The sequence below is a fragment of the Somniosus microcephalus genome, chromosome 4 (genome assembly GCF_052327205.1).
Source record: "Somniosus microcephalus isolate GS21.2 chromosome 4, FLI_Smic_1.0, whole genome shotgun sequence".
Classification (NCBI taxonomy): Eukaryota; Metazoa; Chordata; class Chondrichthyes; order Squaliformes; family Somniosidae; genus Somniosus; species Somniosus microcephalus.
The window spans coordinates 328,383,708-328,405,542 of NC_140990.1; the positions used below are offsets into that span (position 1 = coordinate 328,383,708).

The 21,835-nt window shown below is 48.0% G+C and overlaps 1 protein-coding gene across 1 annotated transcript in view; it reads left to right on the top strand.

Annotated features, from left to right (window-relative positions):
* The window catches only part of LOC147120679 (uncharacterized), an 81,955-nt gene extending 61,106 nt beyond the window's left edge, over positions 1 to 20,849 (top strand). Inside the window, exons 2-4 of the mRNA XM_085984242.1 lie at positions 17,139 to 17,301; positions 17,461 to 18,233; positions 20,751 to 20,849. Coding sequence (XP_085840368.1) covers positions 17,139 to 17,301; positions 17,461 to 18,233; positions 20,751 to 20,849 — 1,035 coding nt within the window. The remainder of the gene's footprint in view (positions 1 to 17,138; positions 17,302 to 17,460; positions 18,234 to 20,750) is intronic.
* Positions 20,850 to 21,835: the final 986 nt, after the last annotated feature.

The window sequence follows — 21,835 nt, forward strand, 5'->3', positions numbered from 1 at the left end:
GTTTGATAAAGTGCCACATAATAGGCTTGCCAGCAATGTTGAAGCCCATGGAATAAAAGGGACAGTGGCAGCATGGATACGAAATTGGCTAAGTGACAGGAAACAGAGAGTAGTGGTGACCGGTTGTTTTTCGGACTGGAGGAAGGTATACAGTGGTGTTCCCCAGGGGTCGGTATTAGGACCACTGTTTTTCTTGATAGCTATTAATGAGTTAGACTTGGGTGTACAGGGCACAATTTCAAAATTTGCAGGTGACACAAAACTTGGATGTATAGTGAACAGTGAGGAGGATAGGGATAGACTTCAAGAGGGCATAGACAGGCTGGTGGAATGGGCGGACACATGGCAGATTAAATTTAACACAGAAAAGTGCGACGTGATACATTTTGGTAGGAAGAATGAGGAGAGGCAATATAAACTAAAGGGTACAATTCTAAAGGGGGTGCAGGTACAGAGAGACCTGGGGGTATATGTGCACAAATCATTGAAGGTGGCAGGGCAGTTTGAGAAAGCGATTAAAAAGCATACAGGATCCTGGGCTTCATAAATAGAGGCATCCAAAAGCAAGGAAGTTATGATGAACCTTTATAAAAAACTGGTTCGGCCTAAACTGGATTATTGTTTCCAATTCTGGGCACCGCACTTTAGCAAGGATGTGAATGTCTTAAAGAGGGTGCAGAAAAGATTTACAAGAATCGTTCCAGTTACTTGGATAGACTGGAGAAGCTGGGGTTATTCTCCTTAGAGCAGAGAAGGTTGAGAGGAGATTTGATAGAGGTTTTCAAAATCATGAGGGGTCTGGACAGAGTAGATAGAGAGAAACTGTTCCCATTGGTGGAAGGGTCAAGAACCAGAGGGCACAGATTTAAGGTGATTGGCAGAAGAATCAAATGCGACATGAGGAAAAACTTTTTTATACAGCGAGTGGTTAGGATCTGGAATTCACTGCCTGAAAGGGTGGTGGAGGCAGATTCAATCATGGCATTCAAAAGGGAATATGTATAAGTATAAGTACCTGAAGGAAAAAAAATGCAGGGCTACGGGGAAAGGGCGGGGGAGTGGGACTAGCTGAAGTGCTCTTGCAGAGAGCTGGCACGGGCTCGATGGGCTGAATGGCCTCCTTCTGTATTGTAACCATTCTATGATTCTATTCTATGATTCAACGATTCTATGCACTTCACCCAATGGAGAGATTCCACGCAAGTAAACTGCTCTGTGGGTATTCTGTAGCCACCCATTGGTACTCACACGTCCATGCTGATAGTCAAAAGTTCACACATCTCTCTTTGGCAGAGACTTAATACATGCAGAGAGTCCAATTCGCAAAGGACATTATGCAGCAGACTTGTCGGCACAAAAACACTGTGTGAAAGCATCACTAAATGTAATGCTGGATGGTTCTTCAGAGGCACTCCAGTCACAGCCTTAAGTGGTACTACATGATAGAAGGCACATCAGGTTAATCAACAGACAGCATAACCAGCTCGGCCGCATCCATGAAGAAGCTGTCAACCACATCTATGAAAGAGAGAAAGAATGAAAGAGAGAAAGAAAGGAAGAAAAGAAGAAAGAGAGAAAGAGAGAAAGAAAGATGCACAAGAGGCTAGAATTGGAGGAACACAGAGTTCTCAGAGGATTGTAGGGCTGGATAAGGTTACAGAGATAATCTGCAACCACAAATCAGCCCCCACCTTCATCCAGGCATGCTGTGATTCTAACCAATACGGATTGAACCATGGAGAGGCAAACAATGCTACGCTTTTCACAACCACCTCTTGCAGCAGTACCACCATTTCGGCAGCCATTGCATATGCTCAGGTGCTGGTCTGCTCCACCATTTGCCTGGAAGCTTGTACCGTCTATGTTGGCTTTCCTGTCCCTTCATTGTACCTGTCACTTCTTGCGACTGTCCCTCCATCACATTGCCTGTTACTTCCTAGCCCTTTCTCTCTACTTAGCATTCTCCTCCTTGAAAGGAAAAGGCTTCCGATGGGTTGCACTGCCTTTTTCAGTTTCCTCAGCTGCCCGTGTCCTAACTCGCAACAAGTTCCGTTCACCCATCACCCCTGTGCTCACTGACCTACAGTGGCTCTCAGTTAAGCAATGTCTCGATTTTAAAATTCTCATCCTTGTTTTCAAATTCCTCCATGGCCTCGCCCCTCCCTATCTCTGTAATCTCCTTCAGCTCTACAATCCCCGCCTCTCCCCTCCCCACCCCCCAGATATCTGCACTCCTCTAATTCTGCCCTCCTGAGCACCCCAGATTATAATCGCTCAACCATTGGTGGCCGTGCCTTCTGTTGTCTGGGCCCTAAGCTCTGGAATTCCCTGCCTAAACCCCTCCGACTCTCTACCTCTCTTTCCTCCTTTAAGATGCTCCTTAAAAGCTACCTCTTTGACCAAGCTTTTAATCATCTAACTTAATTTCTCCTTATGTGGCTCGGTGTCAAAATTTTGTCTTATAATAGTCCTGTGAAGCGCCTTGAAACGTTTTACTATGTTAAAGGCGCTATTTAAGTACAAATTGTTATTGCTTCCAAAGACTGCAAGAATTTTTATCTGCATTCCTGACACTGTCCTTTAATTATTCACATCCCTTTAAATTTTGCCTATATGCAAGTTCATTCACTGGGCCGCTGCCTGCGTGTGATTAAATATGCACTCTGATCTTTAAAATAATTATGCAAATAAGATGACACCAGAAAATCGTATGCTATTAGCACAAATCTCATTCTGGTTAGATTCTCACAAGTTCTTAATCATTCAAGACTGAATTATGCCAGCAGATAAAGATCAGCCCCACAGAGTCCACCCAGCTGATAGAAATAATTAATATTGATCAGCGGGCTATTCATCACTTCTGCTTCCATCTATGGCGTTTGCAATGTCGGATTAGGTTATCTTGCCAGCAAAACTCACACAGTGTGGCTAGCTGCTAAAGTAGTGTAAACTATCGGTCTGGTTTTTTTGTGCGACCACCCTGATAACAATGAAACCTTGTGATTGATGGGTGAACAATAGCTATCTCTCTTCATTTTCAACCAACCTGGAACAAAGGGGGGGGGGAAAATCATATAATTGGGCCTCATTTTCCTTAGTTTTCTTCCGAGTGTACTGCTGATGAAGGACCCTATGGGGCTCATTCTCACATCAGAATCTTTTCATCAACGACCCATGGTAAAATGGTTAAAGTACTGCAGCGTTCTGCTCAAGGCTTCTTGACTTTTATTCTGGTTTCAAAGCAATGCTGTGTGCCGTATGACATATTGTAATGCAGTTTGTTTGCCGAAATCGTAAAGAGGAAAGAAACAACTTGCCTTTTTACAGAACACCTATCGCAGCCAATGAAGTTGCTTTTGAAGTATAGCTACTGTTATAATGTAGGGAATCGCAACAGCCAATTGGCACGCAGCAAGGTCTCATAACACAAATGACATGTATGACCAGGTAATCTGTTTTGGCGAGGTTGGTTGAAGGATAAATGTTGGCCAGAACACCTCCATTGTTCTTCAAATATCATCATGCGATCTTTTACAGTATCCTCAGAGGGAAGATAAGGCCTCAGTTTAATGTCTTATCTGAGAGGCAGGACTTCTGATCGTGCAGCAGTCTCTTGATACTGTACTGAAGCGTCAGCCTGGATTATGTGCTCATGCCTCTGGTGTGGTGCTTGAACTCACAACTTTCTGACTTAGAGGTGAAAGTACTACCATTGAGCCAATACTGACACTGGCTTCTGGTAATCTTACTTCTTAGTAAACTTGGTTCGTAGCTTTCAGTCCAATTCCTTGTCTGCTAGTGTAGTATTTGCTATCACTTTGAGAGATCATGCGTACAGGCTGCCTTTAAAGAGGAAATAGTTTGGGTACAGTGGTGTATGTAACCTGTTCCACCTTAAGAGAACTTAAGCCTGTTCCACCTTAAGAGATGTACTACTTTCTCTGGCTGCTGTATACGTAATACCGGTGGTGACCACACCGGTATATAAGCACTGTGTAGTAATATTGTATTCAGTATAGTCCCTACCTCCAACCAGTAAAGACCTGTTGAATTTACTCTTGTAGTCTGTGTAGTAATTATCACTATAACACACAGACTTAACAGTGGCGACGAGTCCGATTCTTACCCTGCGGCAGTTATTTCCACGGCGGCTTCGTCCACAGACAGGACGTCGAAGAGAGGTTTCCACCCTCATCACCCTACTGGAAGACACGTCGAGCGGCAGGCATCGAGAAACCGGAGTGCAGAAGACATCCTGACCTCGAAGCCTCCATCAGCGACTGTCAGCTTCTTCTTTCTACCTCGGTGGTGGGTAAGCCGGGCAGCGACGCGACAGAAAGTCAACTGCGTTGGCTGTACAGACGGGGCTGGGAAGACGGAGGAATAAGGGCGGTGAGATCGATCGCGACCGGAGATAAGGGCCGGGCTGCTTTCGAGCGAGAGGCGCAGCGCGGGGACATCGATCGCGACCGGAGATAAGGGCCGCATTCGGGCTAAAAGGCGCAGCGTCTGGGGAAACTGAAGGCGCGAGAGCCGCGGTGAAGCGGAGACAGCGTCGGGGGATGGTTGAAGACCGCCAAGCGCGGGAAAACCGCCATTTTGTGGGCGGAGGACGACGACAAGAGCGGGAAGCCGCCATCTTGGATAACATAAAAATACAATAAATTGCAACGATGCCTAAACATGGGAACATTAATACCTTTGATAGTGATATCGAAGATTGGGCCATGTATGTAGAACGCATACAAAATTATTGTAAGGCAAATGAAATTCCTGATGCAGATAAAGCACTAACATTATTAAATTTAATGGGTGCGAAGACATACGGGCAATTGAAACACCTTGTATCACCAGATGAACCGGCGGATAAGATGTTCGAGGAGATTGTTACTGTCCTGAAAAATCATCTAAACCCCACGCCGCTGATGCTAGCGGAACGATTTAAATTTTACGACAGAAGGCAGCTGCAGAATGAAAGCAATGCTGAATATTTGATGGGATTACGTAAGCTAGCAAAATATTGTCAGTTTGGAACGGGACTGACGGAGGCACTACGAGATAAATTTGTGTGTGGTTTATTTAAACAGGATACACAAAAGCGACTGCTCGAGGAGAATGAGCTGACGCTTGAGAAGGCGGTCACTATGGCAGCAGCACACGAAGCCGCAGCGAGAGGCACGGCAGTAATGCAGCTACGGTCACCGGAACTCGGTACAAACAAATTGGGTTTGAGTTCTGTCAAATGTTATCGTTGTGGAAAGACAACGCACGATCAGAACCAGTGTTGGTTTAAAAACCAAGAATGCAGAACGTGTGGCAGGCTTGGCCACATAGCTAAAGTATGCCGGTCAGGAAAGAAGACCAGCAACAAAAAGTCACCGCAAGGAAAATACGCAAAGGTACACAAGGTGACAAAGAACAGTTTGACCGAACAGAAGTCAGATTCAGACGCTAGCAGTAATGAACTGGATAGCTTAAGAGTACACAACGTAGGTGAGGATGCAGATCTCCAGACAATTTGGGTCACTCTTCAGATAGCAGGAGTCCAAGTAAAAATGGAATTGGACACTGGATCGGCATTGACGGTCATGAATAAGAAAGATTACAGAAGGTTATTCCAACATATTCCCCTACAGGATACGGAGATTATATTGAAAACATACATGGGGCAAAGAGTGTACCCCATCGGAAAAATAGAGGTAGAAGTGGTCCACAAGGGCGAAGAAAGCCAAGTAATGGACTTATATGTGCTACCTGAAGGAGGTCCACCACTACTAGGATGGGAGTGGATTAGGAAAATGAATATGGACTGGCACTCCTTGAAGGCACTAACGGTAGATTCCGGGGAAACAGATGTCAAACCTAAACGATTGTCCAGAATATTGGATGATGCTAAAGAGGTATTCCAGCAGGGACTGGGAACACTGAGAGGAATTACGGCAAACATCAAGCTTGATGAACATGCACAACCAAAATTTTTTAAAGCCAGACCGGTACCCTATGCAATACGACCTACTGTTGAAGCGGAACTGGAAACACTAGAACTTTCAGGTGTACTGTCTAAGGTAGATTGGAGTGAGTGGGCTACGCCCATTGTTCCCGTTATGAAACGTCCTGCGAGCAACAAGCCAGGAGATCCAGGGAAGGTTCGCATCTGTGGAAATTTCAAAATCACCGTTAATCCGGTGCTTCACACGGTGCAGTATCCGCTTCCACGGATTGAGGATATTTTCGCTTCATTGTCTGGTGGGAAACACTTCACCAAGATAGACCTGGCGCAGGCGTACTTGCAGATGGAGGTTGAGGAAGAGTCACGCCAATACTTCACGATCAACACGCATCGAGGGTTGGTTTTTGGAGTGGCATCGGCTCCAGCAATTTGGCAGAGGGCCATGGAGCAGGTATTACAGGGAATTCCAGGCACACAATGTTACCTGGACGATATTCTGATCACAGGTGATGGTGATGAACAACATCTCGCAAACTTGGAACTGGTGCTCAACAGACTGAAAGAGTATGGACTTAGAGTAAATCGGCAGAAATGTGAGTTCTTCCAGAAGCGGATCTTGTACTGTGGCCATGTCATTGACCGGGTGGGGCTTCATAAGTCTCCTGACAAGATTGAGGCAGTTGTAAAGGCTCCCGCTCCGGAGAATGTCTCTCAGTTGAGGTCGTTTCTAGGATTAATTAACTATTACCATAAATTTCTGCCAAATCTATCCACGGTACTGCACCCGTTAAATGCTCTTTTACAGAAAGGGGTACCATGGGAATGGGACGAAAACTGTAGGAAGGCATTTCGCAAAAGCAAAGAATTGATCACCTCAGAGGAAGTGTTGGCTCACTTCAACCCGACACTGCCTATTCGGTTGGCTTGTGATGCTTCTCCATATGGTATTGAGGCAGTACTCTCACACAAGTTGCCAAATGGCACGGAAAGGCCAGTCGCGTTTGCATCCAGATCATTGACCTCAGCTGAGCGCAACTATGCGCAGGTCGATAGGGAGGCTCTTAGCCTTGTATGGGGAGTGAAGAAGTTTAATCATTACCTGCAGGGCCAAAAATTCACACTTCTGACAGACCATCAACCATTGGTATCCATTTTTAACCCTAAGAAGGGTGTTTTGGCGATGACAGCGCAGCGTCTCCAGAGATGGTCTCTTTTCCTAGGGGCACATCAATATCAAATAGAATTCAAAGGTACGAAACAGCATGGCAATGCTGATGGGCTGTTGCGCCTGCCACTACCTGAAGAAGAAGACACGACGAAAGTTGACCCTGTTGAGTTATTTCATTCGACCATCATCGAGTGTTTACCAGTCACCAATGCAAGCATTGAAAGAGAAACCAGGAATGACCCGACACTGTCCAGAGTCTATGAGGTGACAGTGAAAGGATGGCCAACACGGGATGATCCTCTGTTACCGGCATTTTCGGCAAGGCGAGACCAGCTGTCCGTCTGCCATGGTACCTTGATGTACGGGACAAGAGTGATTATTCCTCCCAAGTTAAGGGAAAGAGTTTTAAACGAACTGCATGAAGGTCATCTGGGGGGAGTTAAAATGAAAAGTCTTGCTAGGGCTTATGTATGGTGGCCGGGTATTGACCAACAGATTGAGGAGTTAACGAAAAGCTGCGCTGGGTGCCAAAAAGTGCAAAATGCACCTCCGATAGCACCGCTACACCCATGAGAATGGCCTTCAGCCCCATGGCAACACGTACACATTGACTTTGCTGGTCCATTCATGGACTCCATGTTCCTAATCGCGGTGGACGCACATTCCAAATGGCCAGAAGTCATCAAGATGAATACCATTACTTCAGAAAAGACAATTGCGGTGTTAAGAACAATATTTGCAAGGAACGGATTGCCAGAACAGATCTGTTCGGACAACGGACCACAGTTTGTATCAGAAGAATTCCGACAATTCTTAAAGAAGAATGGAGTAAAACATTATAACTCTGCCCCATATCATCCGGCGACAAACGGGTTGGCTGAAAGATTTGTCCAGACATTCAAAAAGGCAATTAAGACCATGAACGATGATCAGATTCCGCTGCAACACAAGGTCGACAAGTTCCTGATGTCATATCGAAACGCCGATCATGCAGTGACTAACCAAAGTCCTGCCATGATGTTTTATAACAGGAGGTTGCGGTCCAAGTTGGACTTGTTAAAACCAAATGTGCGGAGGGAAGTGGAAAACAAACAGTTTCGGCATATTAACAAGACCACTCGAACTTTCGACGTAGGACAACCAGTGTTGGCAAGGGGCTATGGAAATGATAAATGGCAGTCCGGAACAATTCGGACCAGACAAGGACCTCTGATGTACACAGTAGATATTGGTCATAATGTGATAAGGCGTCATGCAGATCAACTGGTAGAGTCGAGAGCAAGGGTCGAACCCCTGGTTGTGACAGAGACAACTGTGGAAGACGTTAATGAACCTGAAGCATCTACCTCAGCAGGGAATGTACTTGATGATGATGACACCCAATGCATTGGAAACCAAATAGAGGAGGCACCTCAACAACAAGAATCAGAGACTACTGAGAGGCGTTATCCAAGCCGCATCAGAAAGCCTCCTGAGAGACTGAACCTTTGAACTGTTATACCTGAAGTTATATATGTATATATGTTATTATGTTATGGTAAATGGGGATATGACTGTTAAGCTAAAAAGGGAGGATTGTGGTGTATGTAACCTGTTCCACCTTAAGAGAACTTAAGCCTGTTCCACCTTAAGAGATGTACTACTTTCTCTGGCTGCTGTATACGTAATACCGGTGGTGACCACACCGGTATATAAGCACTGTGTAGTAATATTGTATTCAGTATAGTCCCTACCTCCAACCAGTAAAGGCCTGTTGAATTTACTCTTGTAGTCTGTGTAGTAATTATCACTATAACACACAGACTTAACAGGTACAGTCGAGGTACATTCCCACTAGGGGGAAAGTTAGAGCAACTAAAGTCAGAGCTCCCTGGATGATGAAAGAGATAGAGAGTAAGATGAAGCAGAAAAAGAGTGTGTATGACAGATGTCAGTTCGAGAATACATCTGAGAATCAGGCTAAATATAGAAAGTTCAGAGGAGAAGTGATAAAGAAAATAAGAGGGTATGAGAATAGATTGGCAGCTAACATAAAAGGTAATCCAAAAATCTCCTATAGGCATATAAATAGTAAACGGTTAGTAAGAGGACGGATGGGGCTGATTAGGGACCATAAAGGAGACCTACGCATGGAGGCAGAGGGTATGGCTGAGGTGCCAAATTAATACCTTGCATCTATCTTCATTAAGGAAGAAGATGCTGCCATAGACATAGTCAAGGAGGAGGTAGAGAAGATACTGGATGGGATAAAAATTGATAGAGAGGAGGTACTAGAAAGGCTGGCTGTAGTTAACATGGATAAGTCACCAGGACCAGATGGGATGCATCCTAGGATGCTGAGGGAAGTGAAGGAAGAAATCACAGCGGCACTGGCCATAATTTTCCAATCCTCCATAGAAACGGGGGTGGTGCCAGAGGACTGGAGAATTGCCAATGTTACACCCTTGTCCAAAAAAGGGTGCAAAGATATACCCAGCAACTACAGGCCAGTCAGTTTAACCTCGGCACTGGAGAAGCTTTGACAAAATTAAGTCACTTGGACAAGTGTGGATTAATTAAAGAAAGCCAGCATGGATTTTTTAAAGGCAAATTGTGTTTAGCCAACTTGATTGAGTTTTTTGATGAGGTAACAGAGAGGGCAAAGCGGCTGATGTGGTGTACATGGATTTCTGAAAGGCTTTCAACAAAATGCCACTTAATAGGCTTGCCAGCAAAGTTGAAGCCCATGGAATAAAAGGGACAGTGGTAGCACGGATACGAAATTGACTTGGTGACAGGAAACAGAGAGTAGTGGTGAACGGTTGTTTTTCGGACTGGAGGAAGGTATACAGTGGTGTTCCCCAGGGGTCAATTCTAGGACCACTGGTTTTCTTGATATATATTAATGACTTGGACTTGGGTGTACAGGGCACAATTTCAAAATTTTCAGATGGCACAAAACTTGGAAATAAAGTGAATAGTGAGGAGGATAGTGATAGACTTCAAGAGGACATAGACAGGCTGGTGGAATGGGCGGACATGTGGCAGATGAAATTTAACACTGAAAAGTGAGAAGTGATACATTTTGGTAGAAAGAATGAAGAGAGGAAATATAAACTAAAGGGTACAATCCTAACGGGGGTGAATGAACAGAGAGACCTATGTGCACAAATCGTTGAAGGTGGCGGGGCAAGTTGAGAAAGCAGTTAAAAAACTTATGGAATCTTGGGCTTCCTGAATAGAGGGATAGAGTACAAAAGCAAGGAAATTATGACGAACTTGTATTAAACACTGGTTCGGCCTCAACTGGAGTATTGTGTCCAATTCTGGTCACCACACCAAAGGCGACATGAGAAAAAACTTTTTTACGCAGTGAGTGATTAGGATCTGGAATGGAATGCCTGAAAGGGTGGTGGAGGCAGACTCAATCACGGCTTTCAAAGGGAGTTGGATAAGTAACTGAAGGAAAAAAAAATGCAGGGCTACGGGGAAAGGGCGGGGGAGTGGGACTAGCTGAAGTGCTCTTGCAGAGAGCCGGCACGGGCTCGACGGGCTGAATGGCCTTCTTCCGTGCTGTAACCATTATATGATTCTATGATTCTAGTAGGATCCCATACCAATACATACCAAAGCAGTAAGTAGAGTTAATTGCTCACTCTCAGGTCATGTTTTCCTTCGTAGGCTTGCCTCCAGAGGTGGAGTTTTGCACTGGGCATGAGGGAAATTAATTTGGAGCAACCTTCAAGCATCAAATACCTCCTGCAAAAAAAATAGTAATGATGTGTAATTTTGTATGTGTCCATCAGAGGGAGATGGTCATGGGGCTAACGCTGGTATTAGATGCATTCTCGGCTGGTGTGTGTGATTGAACAAGTTAGAGACTGTTTAAAAGAAAAACAAAGACTTGCATTGATATAGCGCTTTTCATGATCACCGGATGTCTCAAAACACTTTACAACCAATGAAGTGCTTTTTGAAGTGTAGTCACTGTTGTAATGTAGGAAATGCAGCAGCCAATTTGTGCACAGCAAGCTCCCACAAACAGCAATGACCAGATAATCTGTTTTTATGATGTTGATTGAGGCTAGGATACTAGGGATAACTCCCCTGCTCTTCGAAATAGTGGCATGGGATATTTTACGCCCACCTGAGAGAGCAGATGGGGCTTCGGTTTAACGTCTTATCCAAAAGACGGCACCTCCGACAGTGCAGCGCTCCCTCAGCACTGCACTGGAGTGTCAGCCTAGATTTATTGTGCTCAAGTCTCTGGAGTGGGACTGTGAACCCACAACCTTCTGACTCAGAGTCAAGAGTGCTACTGACTGAGCCACATCTGACACACAATAAATGACAATAAATAGTGTGGATTCAGCTCCACATCTTCAGAACTCTGTCCCACAACAGGCTGCATCTTAGAAATCAACCTGTTAAGCTTTGATGTATTTTTTCCGCATCTAAAAAGGAGGAACTAGCAATGGATGAGCATACTCATTCATGATAGGTTGAGAACTATAGAAACATCATATGGCAGTGATTTGAGCTGGCCTCATGTTCTGCACTTTCCTTTAATGAAATATTCTGGCAACTTTGTAATGCCTTTATTTCCTTGATGTCTGCCTATAAAAGATTGCCTTGTGCCATGTAATTATTTATGCGAATAATGTGAAATTGGCAATGCCCCTTCACCTAAATTGTATAACTTAAATTTAATGTAATCAGATAGTAAAAACATCAAACATTGCTTAAAAATGCTGAAAACTGCACAATGATTGCATTATGATTAGTAATATTGTAACCTAAATAATTCCATTACCTGCCTAATGGAGGATAATTCAACTCCATGTGCATCATTTTAACTTTTATCGCCAGGCACAAATTGGGAGAGAGTGAATCAGCCGCTTGTTTTACGCGTCGCCCAATTTTCTTTTCCATCGAAGTCATGGATAGAAAAGAGGAAAAAGGATCCTGTTTTCTGACTGCGCTGTGAAACATGTCAGCCATGGCTCAGTTGGTAGCACTCTCGCCTCTGAGTCAGAAGGTTGTGGGTTCATAGTTCCCACTCCAGGGACTTGAGCACAATAAATCTGGGCTGACACTCCAGTGCAGTGCTGAGGGTAGTAATGCACTGTCGGAGTGTGCCGTCCTTCGGAGGAGATGTTAAACTGAGGCCCTGTCTGCTCTCTAAGATGAATGTAAAAGATCCCAAGGCACTATTTCGAAGAAGAGCAGGCGAGTTATCCCTGGTGTCATGGCCAATATTTATCCCTCAATCAACATCGCAAAACCAGATTATCTGATCATTATCACATTGCTGTTTGTGGGAGCTTGCTGTGTGCAAATTGGCTGCTGTGTTTCCTACATTACAACAGTGTCTACACTCCAAAAGTATTCCATGCTTTGGGATGTCCTGAGGCCATGAAAGGTGCTATATAAATGCAATTATCTAGACGAGGGAACTAGATGTAACATCTCCAAGTTTGCAGACGACACAAAGCTGGGTGGGCGTGTGTGCTGTGGGGAGGATGCCAAGAAACTCCAGTATGATTTGGACAGGTTGGGCGATTGGGCAGATGCATGGCAGATGCAGTATAATGTGGATAAATGCGAGGTTATCCGCTTTGGTGGCAAAAACAGGAAGGCAGATTATTACCTGAATGGCAATAGATTGGGAGAAGGGGAAGTGCAATGAGACCTGGGTGTCCTTGTGCACCAGTCGCTGAAAGTAAGCATGTAGGTGCAGCAGGCAGTTAAGAAGGCAAATGGTATGTTGGCCTTCATAGCGAGAGGATTTGAGTACAGGAGCAAGGATGTCTTGCTGCAGTTGTACGGGGCCTTGGTGAGACCACATCTTGAGTAGTGTGTGCAGTTTTGGTCGCCTTATCTGAGGAAGGATGTTCTTGCCATGGAGGGAGTGCAGTGAAGATTCACTAGACTGATACCTGGGATGGCAGGAATGACGTATGAGGAGAGATTGGGTTGATTGGGCTTATATTCACTGGAGTTTAGAAGAATGAGAGGGGATCTCATTGAAACTTATCAAATTCTAACAGGACTAGACAGACTAGATGCAGGAAGGATGTTCCCGATAGCGGGGGAGTCCAGAACCAGGGGTCACAGTCTCAGGTTAAGGGGTAAGCCATTAAGGACAGAGATGAGGAGGAATTTCTTCACCCAGAGTGATAAACCTGTGGAATTCTCTACCACAAAAGGCAGTTGAGGCCAATTCATTAAATATATTCAAGAAGGAGTTAGATATATTTCTTAAGGCTAAAGGGATCAAGGGATATGGGTAGAAAGCAGGGACAGGGTACTGAATTTGGATGATCTGCCATGATCTCATTAAATGGCGGAGCAGGCTCGAGGGGCCGAATGGCCTACTCCTGCTCCTATCTTCTATGTTTCTATGGCCTAGAAATTCGGTATAGCCGCGTTTGGGGCGCTAGTCCTGGCGACGCGCAAAGTTTAGCGCCAGGCGCAATTTAGCGCGATATTGGGTTGCAGTGCCCCTAAAGGTGATTACGGCGCTAAATCAGGCGCTGCACGCTACTCTTAAGGCGCTAACCCGGCAGCGCAACCCAATTTCGCGGCAGCGGGGCACAGCGAGGGTGCTGTCAATAATCACTTTCCCTGAGACACAGTGGCGCCGGCCAGCTCTTAAAGGGGCAGGTCAATTGGCATCACCAGACACACTCACTGCCTTGTAGGCCTTCAAAGTGGTGGGAGCCTACCTGTTGCGCACCAGCCTAGCAAGACATGGAAAGGGTGAGGCAGAGGGCGGAACGCCTCACTGATGGGGCATTGGATGCTTTGGTTGGCGCAGTGGAATCAAGGCCAAGGAAGATGGTCGGAATGTGATTTATGTTTTGGACAGTCTCCCGGGTGTGAGAGGCAGTTATGTGTCAGTGTATTAGTTTTGCTTTCTGTTGCCTTATATTTCTCATGTTTGAAGGAACCACATTTTGTGTAATGAAACACTTTCTTCATTTACAATGGCTATGCCTGCTATTTACATGCATCTTGCCCTTCACAAGCTTGGGGGTATCAGACCGGTTCCATTCCTGTTCTTGGAATGGCAGCAAGCATTCCGTGAGAGGGGCCTAGAAGCTACTTCTGATCAGCCTCTGACGCGCAGCCTGAGAAGAGCTGCTCGCATAGAAGTTCAGGCCAGCAGCCATCTTCTCAGCCACCGACAGAGATGTCCTGCACCTTATCTGAGGCTGCAGATCTGGCTGAAGCAGCTGGCACAGCTCAGTCACCACCTCCTTTCTAAATTGCAGCCTTCTGACACACTGCTCCTCCAGCATGTTCATGTAGGAAAACTGCTGTCGGATAACCCTGCCAGCGTAAGGTCTGCTGTGGCGACGTCTGTTGGCCCTCCTCCATCTGGCCATGCCCGCCCCCCTCACCCTGCATCTCAGTGCCCTTTCCAGATGATTCAGCAGCAGGACGTTCCCCTCCAATGCAGCCCCCATAATAAGTGCCCACAGGAAGGTTCTCCATTGTCAAGGCTCACTAACAGCAAGGTGATTGTCAGAAGGCTGAAGATCGTCTGCCTGCGCTGGCTCAGTGGCCAAATGGCTCTCAGTGTGCAGCTCAGCAACTCTTTGTAGCTCTCGAGGAAGTTGTGATCCAAAAATGGCTGCCGCTTTTAAACCACACCAGTCCCCTTTAAATAACGCTCCTCCAGCCCGAGAGCGACTTGGCAAGGCCCAGGTAAGCTGTCACTATTAGCGCCAGGTGCTACGGAGGGGGGCGCCACTGAATTTCCAGTCCGGGGCGCCCAAAATGCGTTGCACACTCAAATGACGTCATAATCAGCCTGCGCCCATGAGCGGGCGCTAAGATTTAGCGCCAGCGCTAAATGCATGCTCAATATGGGGCGAGGCGCTAGGCGCCTTGCACCCGCCCGGAAATTGGCTAGCGCCCCATTTCTCAGCCTCTTTAGGCGTTAATCGGTGGCTCTATCATCCGAATTTCTCCCCCTATGTTTCTAAGTAATGTCATAACAGGTACAGATAATAATCAGAAATGGTAATGGGATGCTGGCCTTTATATCTAGAAGACTAGAATACAAGGGGGTAGAAGTTATGCTGCAGCTGTACAAAGCCCTGGTTAGACCACACCTGGAGCACTGTGAGAAGTTCTGGACACCACACCTTAGGAAGGATATATTGGTCTTGGAGGGAGTGCAGCGTAGGTTTACCAGAATGATACCCGGACTTCAAGGGTTAAGTTACGAGGAGAGATTACACAAATTAGGGTTGTATTCCCTAGAATCTGATCGAAGTTTTCAAGATATTAAGGGGAGCAGATAGGTTAGATAAAGAGAAACTATTTCTGCTGGTTGGGGATTCTAGGACTAGGGGGTAGAGTCTAACAATTAGATCTAGACATTTCAGGAGTGAAGTTAGGAAACACTTCCACACACAAAGGGTGGTAGAAGTTTGGAACTCTCTTCTACAAATGGCAATTGATGCTAGATTAATTGTTAATTTTAAATCGGAGATTTAGAGCTTTCTGTTAACCAAAGGTATTAAGGGATAAGGGCCAAAGGCGGGTATATGGAGTTAGGTCGCTGATCAGCCATGATCTCATTGAATAGCGGAGCAGGCACAACGGGCTGAATGGTCTACTCCTGTTGCTATGTTCCTAAGTCTTTCTTTTATAATCACTGACACAGGATGGAGCTCCCATCCAAAAAAAACAACAGCGCCGACGAAAATTGTGAAGTGCTCAACAGTTTCCAATCTTCCCAGATGGCCCCTCCTTGTACCCTAGTCCTCTACACTCCTTCTCCACTTCTTCAAGTGCCTCTCCTTCAACTCCTGCTCTCCGAGTGCCCTTCCTCCCGAGCTCTCTCCATCCTTAGTACTCCTCCTCTTGCTGCCTCCTGTATATGGCTCAGAGTTGTACATGATAATGAACCGAAGAGGTCAGTAGAATCTGATCTAGCATCCAAGGAGTTACAGAAGGACCTGGACAATGTCCTTATGCATGTCCTGCCTTTTTAGCCTTTTCAGTTTAACATGATTTTATGCATTATAAGCCTCACTTAGAACCCCCTAGCTTCTTCACCAATCCTTGTGTCTAGATTTTGAGCCCATATAATCGAGAGGGCAAACTTCTTAATTGGCAGATCCACAATATGGATCTAATATTCTCTTCCAGATCATCATCTGTCTGCTAAATAACTTGAGGAAAGTGATCATTATGGCCTAGAAATTCAGTTTGCACAGTTTTGGGGCGCTAAAGTCGGGCGTTCGGTAAATTTAGCGCCCGCCGGAAACTGCAGGCAACCGCGCCGAAATTCAGTGGATTTGGCCAAGAGTTTTGGCGAGCGCTGAAACCGGCGTTGCAATGCTCGGTTCCGGCGCTAAACCGGCGCTGCGGCCTGATAACGCCGATGCCGGGCGCAGCGCAGGTGCGGTCATGTGTTGCTTGACAGCAGACACCCTGACGCCGGCCTGCTCTTAAAGGGGGAAGGGTCAACTTTGACTGCTGCCACGCCCTGCACACTGGAGCCCTGCTGCTAGGCCTCAACAGTGCTGGTGGGACAAAATAGCGCCAGGACAGATGGAGATGGCCCGTGAAAGAGCCCAGCGCTTCTCAGACCATGCACTGAGGGTGCTGATTGATGCTGTCCAGGAGAGAAGACCCATCTTGTGCCCGGATAATGGCAGAAAGGCTCCCAGGAGAGAGTTCAGGAAAGCCTGGAGGAGCATCGCACGCAGGGTCTCCTCAAACTCAGATGTGGCCAGGACTGCGGACCAGTGCCGCAAAAAGTTCAATGACCTCTGTCGGCTGGTGAAGGTGAGTACCCTTTCCACTGTCCTCCTCATCCTTGCATGTGAGCCTCACACTATGGGCAAAGGGACCTCAAAGGCATAATGGGCAGCCCTCCTCACGCAGCAATGCCACTGGCATGATCATCAACAGTACTTTCTGCACTGACCACACTGGCCAGGCTATTCCACCATGGGAGGCAGTACACACAGCAACAGGGCACCACACTGTACTTAGAGTCCGTCCTTTCTCTTGCAGGCCAAGCTGGCAAGAAATGCGCGCAGCCGGGTGGAGACTGGTGGTGGACGGCCCCACTACCAGGCTCTAAGTGCTCTGGAGGAGAGCGTCGCTGGACTCCTGCGTCCCCGGGTGACTGGCCCTGTAGCCATCGGGGATGCGGACCCTGTGCTGGGAGCCACTGGTAAGGAGATGACCGCTTGCAGCTCTCTCGTTGCCCTAGTGCTTCCGATCTAAATCCTTTCCCACTGACGGACAAATGCGCATAATGCCACCGCTCAGGCGTCCCTCGCTGACGCCCTGTCCTCACTTTAAAGCTACTCTTGTGCCTTCCTGCTTTCAGCTGCTGAGGAGGAGGTGGTCCCTGAGGCGCCGGGTGCCAGGCCCTTGGAGGAGGAGGACGTCCAGGACGAGGAGGAAGCCGGCCCATCGGGCGAGCCCTCAGCCGTGCCAGGGGATGGCAATGAAGGGGGGACGTCTGGCATGCAGGAGAGCCAGGGGGAGGTGTTGCAGGGGAGGGCAGATCCTGCTTGCAGTGGGGTCCAGGCAGGCGGCAGGGGTCGGCCAGCTCGGCCGGCTTCTCCCCAGCTGCAGAGTCCTCTCTCCAGTCCGGAGAGTGGCCTCGGCCAGGAGGTGCGCCTCCTGCAAGAGATCTCGGTGGCGTCTGACCGGCGCCACCATGAGTTCATGGGGGTTGTGCAGCAGATGCCGCACGCCATTGAGTCCCTGGCTCAGAGTGTGGCAGCATTCGGGCAATCACAGGCCAGGGGGGTGGAGCAACTGGCCGCAGCGCACGCCAGGGGGGTCGAACTACTCGCGGCACTGCAGGAGGAGAGTCGCCAGAGAGGTGGTTCCTTCGACACACTGTCACAGCAGCTGGAGGCACATACCCGGGCAGTGCGGTCACTGACTTCTGCCACACTCGCTTTGACGCAGAGGCGTCGCACCCGCACCCGCCGCCCTGCTGCAACACAGCGGGCTGGCCTCCAGCACATAGCTGCGCCAGCTGAACTGCCAGGCCGGACGACTGCCACTGTGTCTGCTGAGCCTCGCGCGCCTGGCAGCAGCCAGCTTGCCCCCCTTGGAGCATCCGACACTGCCACTCCCCCAGCCAGGGTGCGAGGAGCTGCTGCTGCCACTGATGCTGGCCAGCCACAGCCGAACCAGTCAGCAGCCTGCCCCTCCCGGGACGTGCGTCGTGTTGGCCGACCCCCAAGGGCATCTGTCGCGACGCATGGGGGCCCTCATGAGCCTTCCCCCAGCCTTGAGGCCGCCACAGGGCCCACGTTGAGGCGGAGCAGCAGGCCGGGCAGGGGCCGGGGAAGGCTCTCTAAGGACTCGCCCTCTCGGCACAGCCGCTAGAGTGTGGTCTCTGCGGCATTGTATATATGGGGGGGATTGTGTTTTGGGGGCTGATTTTTGTGGATGGCCGAAATTGAAGGCATTTTTTGTTTTTATGGGGGTCTTTCTGTTGGCGAGGGGGGCCCTTTTTTTGTTACGGCCAATGTTGAAGGCCATGTGGATGGCCAACTTTTGTTAGTCCTCCCCAGGTTGGGGGAGTGACATATGTTTGTGACTGTTTTTTGGGTGTGTTCTGTGTTTTTGAGTTTCATGTGGGAAGGGGCCTCAGTTTGTTAAATAAAGGTTTTTATTTATTCAGCTTGTCCAGGTGTCATGTTTCAAGTGTTTGCTGCGTTAACCGGCTGACGGCTTCCGGAGCGGCTGCCTTCAGGTGCGCTCATTCCCACAGGCCATTCCCTCACAGCGGGCCTAGAAGTGTCGAGCAATAAGCCCCCGGCGTACGGCCCTTGGGCCTTCTGGCCCCCTCCTGGCCTGCTCCTCCTCCTCCTCCCCCTCCTCCTCCTGATGGTCCTCCTGCTCGTCCTCCTCAGGTGGTGGTGCAATGTCAGGTGGCAGTGCCTGCGTCCGGCGGATAGCCAGGTTGTGCAGCATGCAGCACACGACGACGAACTGGGACACTCTATCCGGCGAATACTGTAGAGAGCCGCCGGAGCGATCCAGGCAGCGGAAGCGTTGCTTGAGGACGCCTATGGTTTGCTCTATGACGTTCCTTGTTGCTTGATGGCTTTCGTTGTATGAGTCCTCCGCTGGGGTCCTGGGCGCGCGGAGCGGGGTCATGAGCCATGTGCACAAAGGGTAGCCCTTGTCCCCGATAAGCCATCCCCTTGGTGGAGGCTGTGCCTGGAACATGTCAGCCACAGTAGTCTGGCGCAGGATAAAAGCATCGTGGCTGCTTCCTGGGAAGCGGGCATTTACAGCTAGGATGCGCTGCCTGTGGTCACACACCAGCTGCACATTGAGGGAATGGTAGCCCTTGCGGTTGCGGTAAACCTCGGGATTGTCTATAGGTGCCCGCATAGCCACATGCGTGCAGTCAATGGCGCCCTGCACCATGGGGAAGCCCGCGATCCTGCCAAATCCCACTGCACGCTGCTGCTGCCTCTGTTGGGTCATGGGGAAGGAGATGAACTGGTGTCTCCTCACGAACAGTGCATCGGTGACCTGACGGATGCAGCGATGTGCGGCGAACTGGGAGATGTTCGCGATGTCCCCAGCAGCGGCTTGGAACGAGCCGTTTGCATAAAAGCTGAGAGCCACCGTGACCTTCACTTCCACCGAGAGAGACGTCCTGGACATGAGCTGTGGCTGCAAATCTGCGTGAAGCAGCTGGCAGATCTCTCCAACCACCTCCCTTCTGAAGCGCAGCCTCTTTACACAAAGTGCCGCAGACATGGTGACATAGGACACCTGCTGCCGGTATTGCCTGGGTGCGTAAGGCCTACGTTGGCGACGCCTGATGGCCCTTCTGTGTCTACGCATGGCTGCCCGTCTCTCACAGCGTCTGCGAGCCCTCCGCACATAATGCTGCAACTCAATGTTGGCCCCCCATGCAGCCCCCATAATCAAGGTCGCAACAGTGAAATCAGCAAGAGTCAAATGTCAAAGCACTGGCCAGAAGCCAAAAAGACCTCTCCTATCTTGTCCCAAATCTGGAATCTCTGTCCCTTGGTCTCTGTGTAGAAATCCAAAGCAGTGAAGTCATTGCAGCAAAATGGCTGGGCTTTATAGGTCAGTGGAGGTGCCCTTTAATTTGCGCTGCCCGAGGCCCACAGGGCCTCTGCAACGTTCCATTTTACAATTCCTAATGGGCGGGCGCCATTCAATTTCCGGTTTGGGGCGCTAAAACAGCGTTGTGCGAGGATATGACGTCATAAGCTGCGTGCGCACCCGAGCGGGCGCTAACACTTTGCGCCGGCGCTAAATCTCAAATGAATTTGGGCGTCGGCGCAGATCGGTCTGCATTCCGGCGCTAAGGCTTTATCGACGGAAATATAGCCCTTTTTTGGCGTTAGCGCCTGGCGCAGCCAACTGAATTTCTAGGCCTATGTTCTTGATGGCTCTGGAAGATTGATTATCGTGCATCATTGTTATCTCAGAATATTTAGATTCCCAAACCTTCACAACTGGAAGTCATGTACCACAAACCATTCTTCCAGCCTGCTGTGCATCGACTTTAATTTAACCTTACTGACCTCTTGTCCAAATACTAAGCAGGCAGCTTTCAGTCAGTTCAGCAAGAATCTGTGCTTGTGCTGTGGTCCCTGCCATTAGGCTTATATTGTTGGGAAACCGTCGCTTCTCATTGATATTGGCCTCAACCTCGGTTTGCTAATCGAAATGATCTTCATCCTGTGTTCTGGGAATAAATGAACAGAACCCATAAAAGAAAACTCTTGTTAATCTCTATTTGTGGTTCAAACCAGTCCTCTGCTTGTTAGTCTTGACAGAAGTCTTCAATTATTCAGTCGTGCTTTGGTTGTGGACTGAAGTGGGCCAGAATTTTTAACAACCTTTTCTGAAACAGATAGAAATCTGATATTGTTTGGTTTGACAGATGCTTTTCAGCTCTCCCATGGAAGAATAAACATAACCATCTGGCAGTCCTGCTACCTGCGATGTAAAACCAAAGAGTGAATAATGAATTCAATCATCACTGGTCTTTAAGGAGTTAAAGACGTAGAAGCAAATATTTAGCTATGCAAATCACTTATTTTATGCGGTGGCATATAAGTCTGATTAAAATTCTGATTAATTGACCATCTAAAAAACAACTAACTGCAAAATGATGGCACTGATACATCCCTGGTGAACCCATGTCTGACAAACTGAGTTGGCACTGCGTGCTTTGCAAGTCCTGTCATATAAAATATTTCTACTGTGCACTCATTTTCATTGACGCTGTGCAGCTGAGATGCCATGTCTTGTTTACAGCGTGGTCCTGGTTGTAGCACTGGATCATTGCAGGCAGCATAATGTGCACAGATGCAGTTACAATGTGGTTAAAACACAAACAGGATTTTTAAAGGAGTTATATCAGACTGATACCTGGGATGGCAGGAATGACGTTTAAGGAGAGATTGGGTCGATTGGGCTTATACTTGCTGGAGTTTAGAAGAATGAGAGGGGATCTCATTGAAACTTATAAAATTCTAACAGGACTAGACAGGCTAGAAGCAGGAAGGATGTTCCCGATGGCCGGGGAGTCCAGAACCAGGGGTCACAGTCTAAGGATAAGGGGTAAGCCATTTAGGACAGGGATGAGGAGGAATTTCTTCACCCAGAGAGTGGTGAACCTGTGGAATTCTCTACCACAGAAGGCAGTGGAGACCAATTCATTAAATATATTCAAGAAGGAG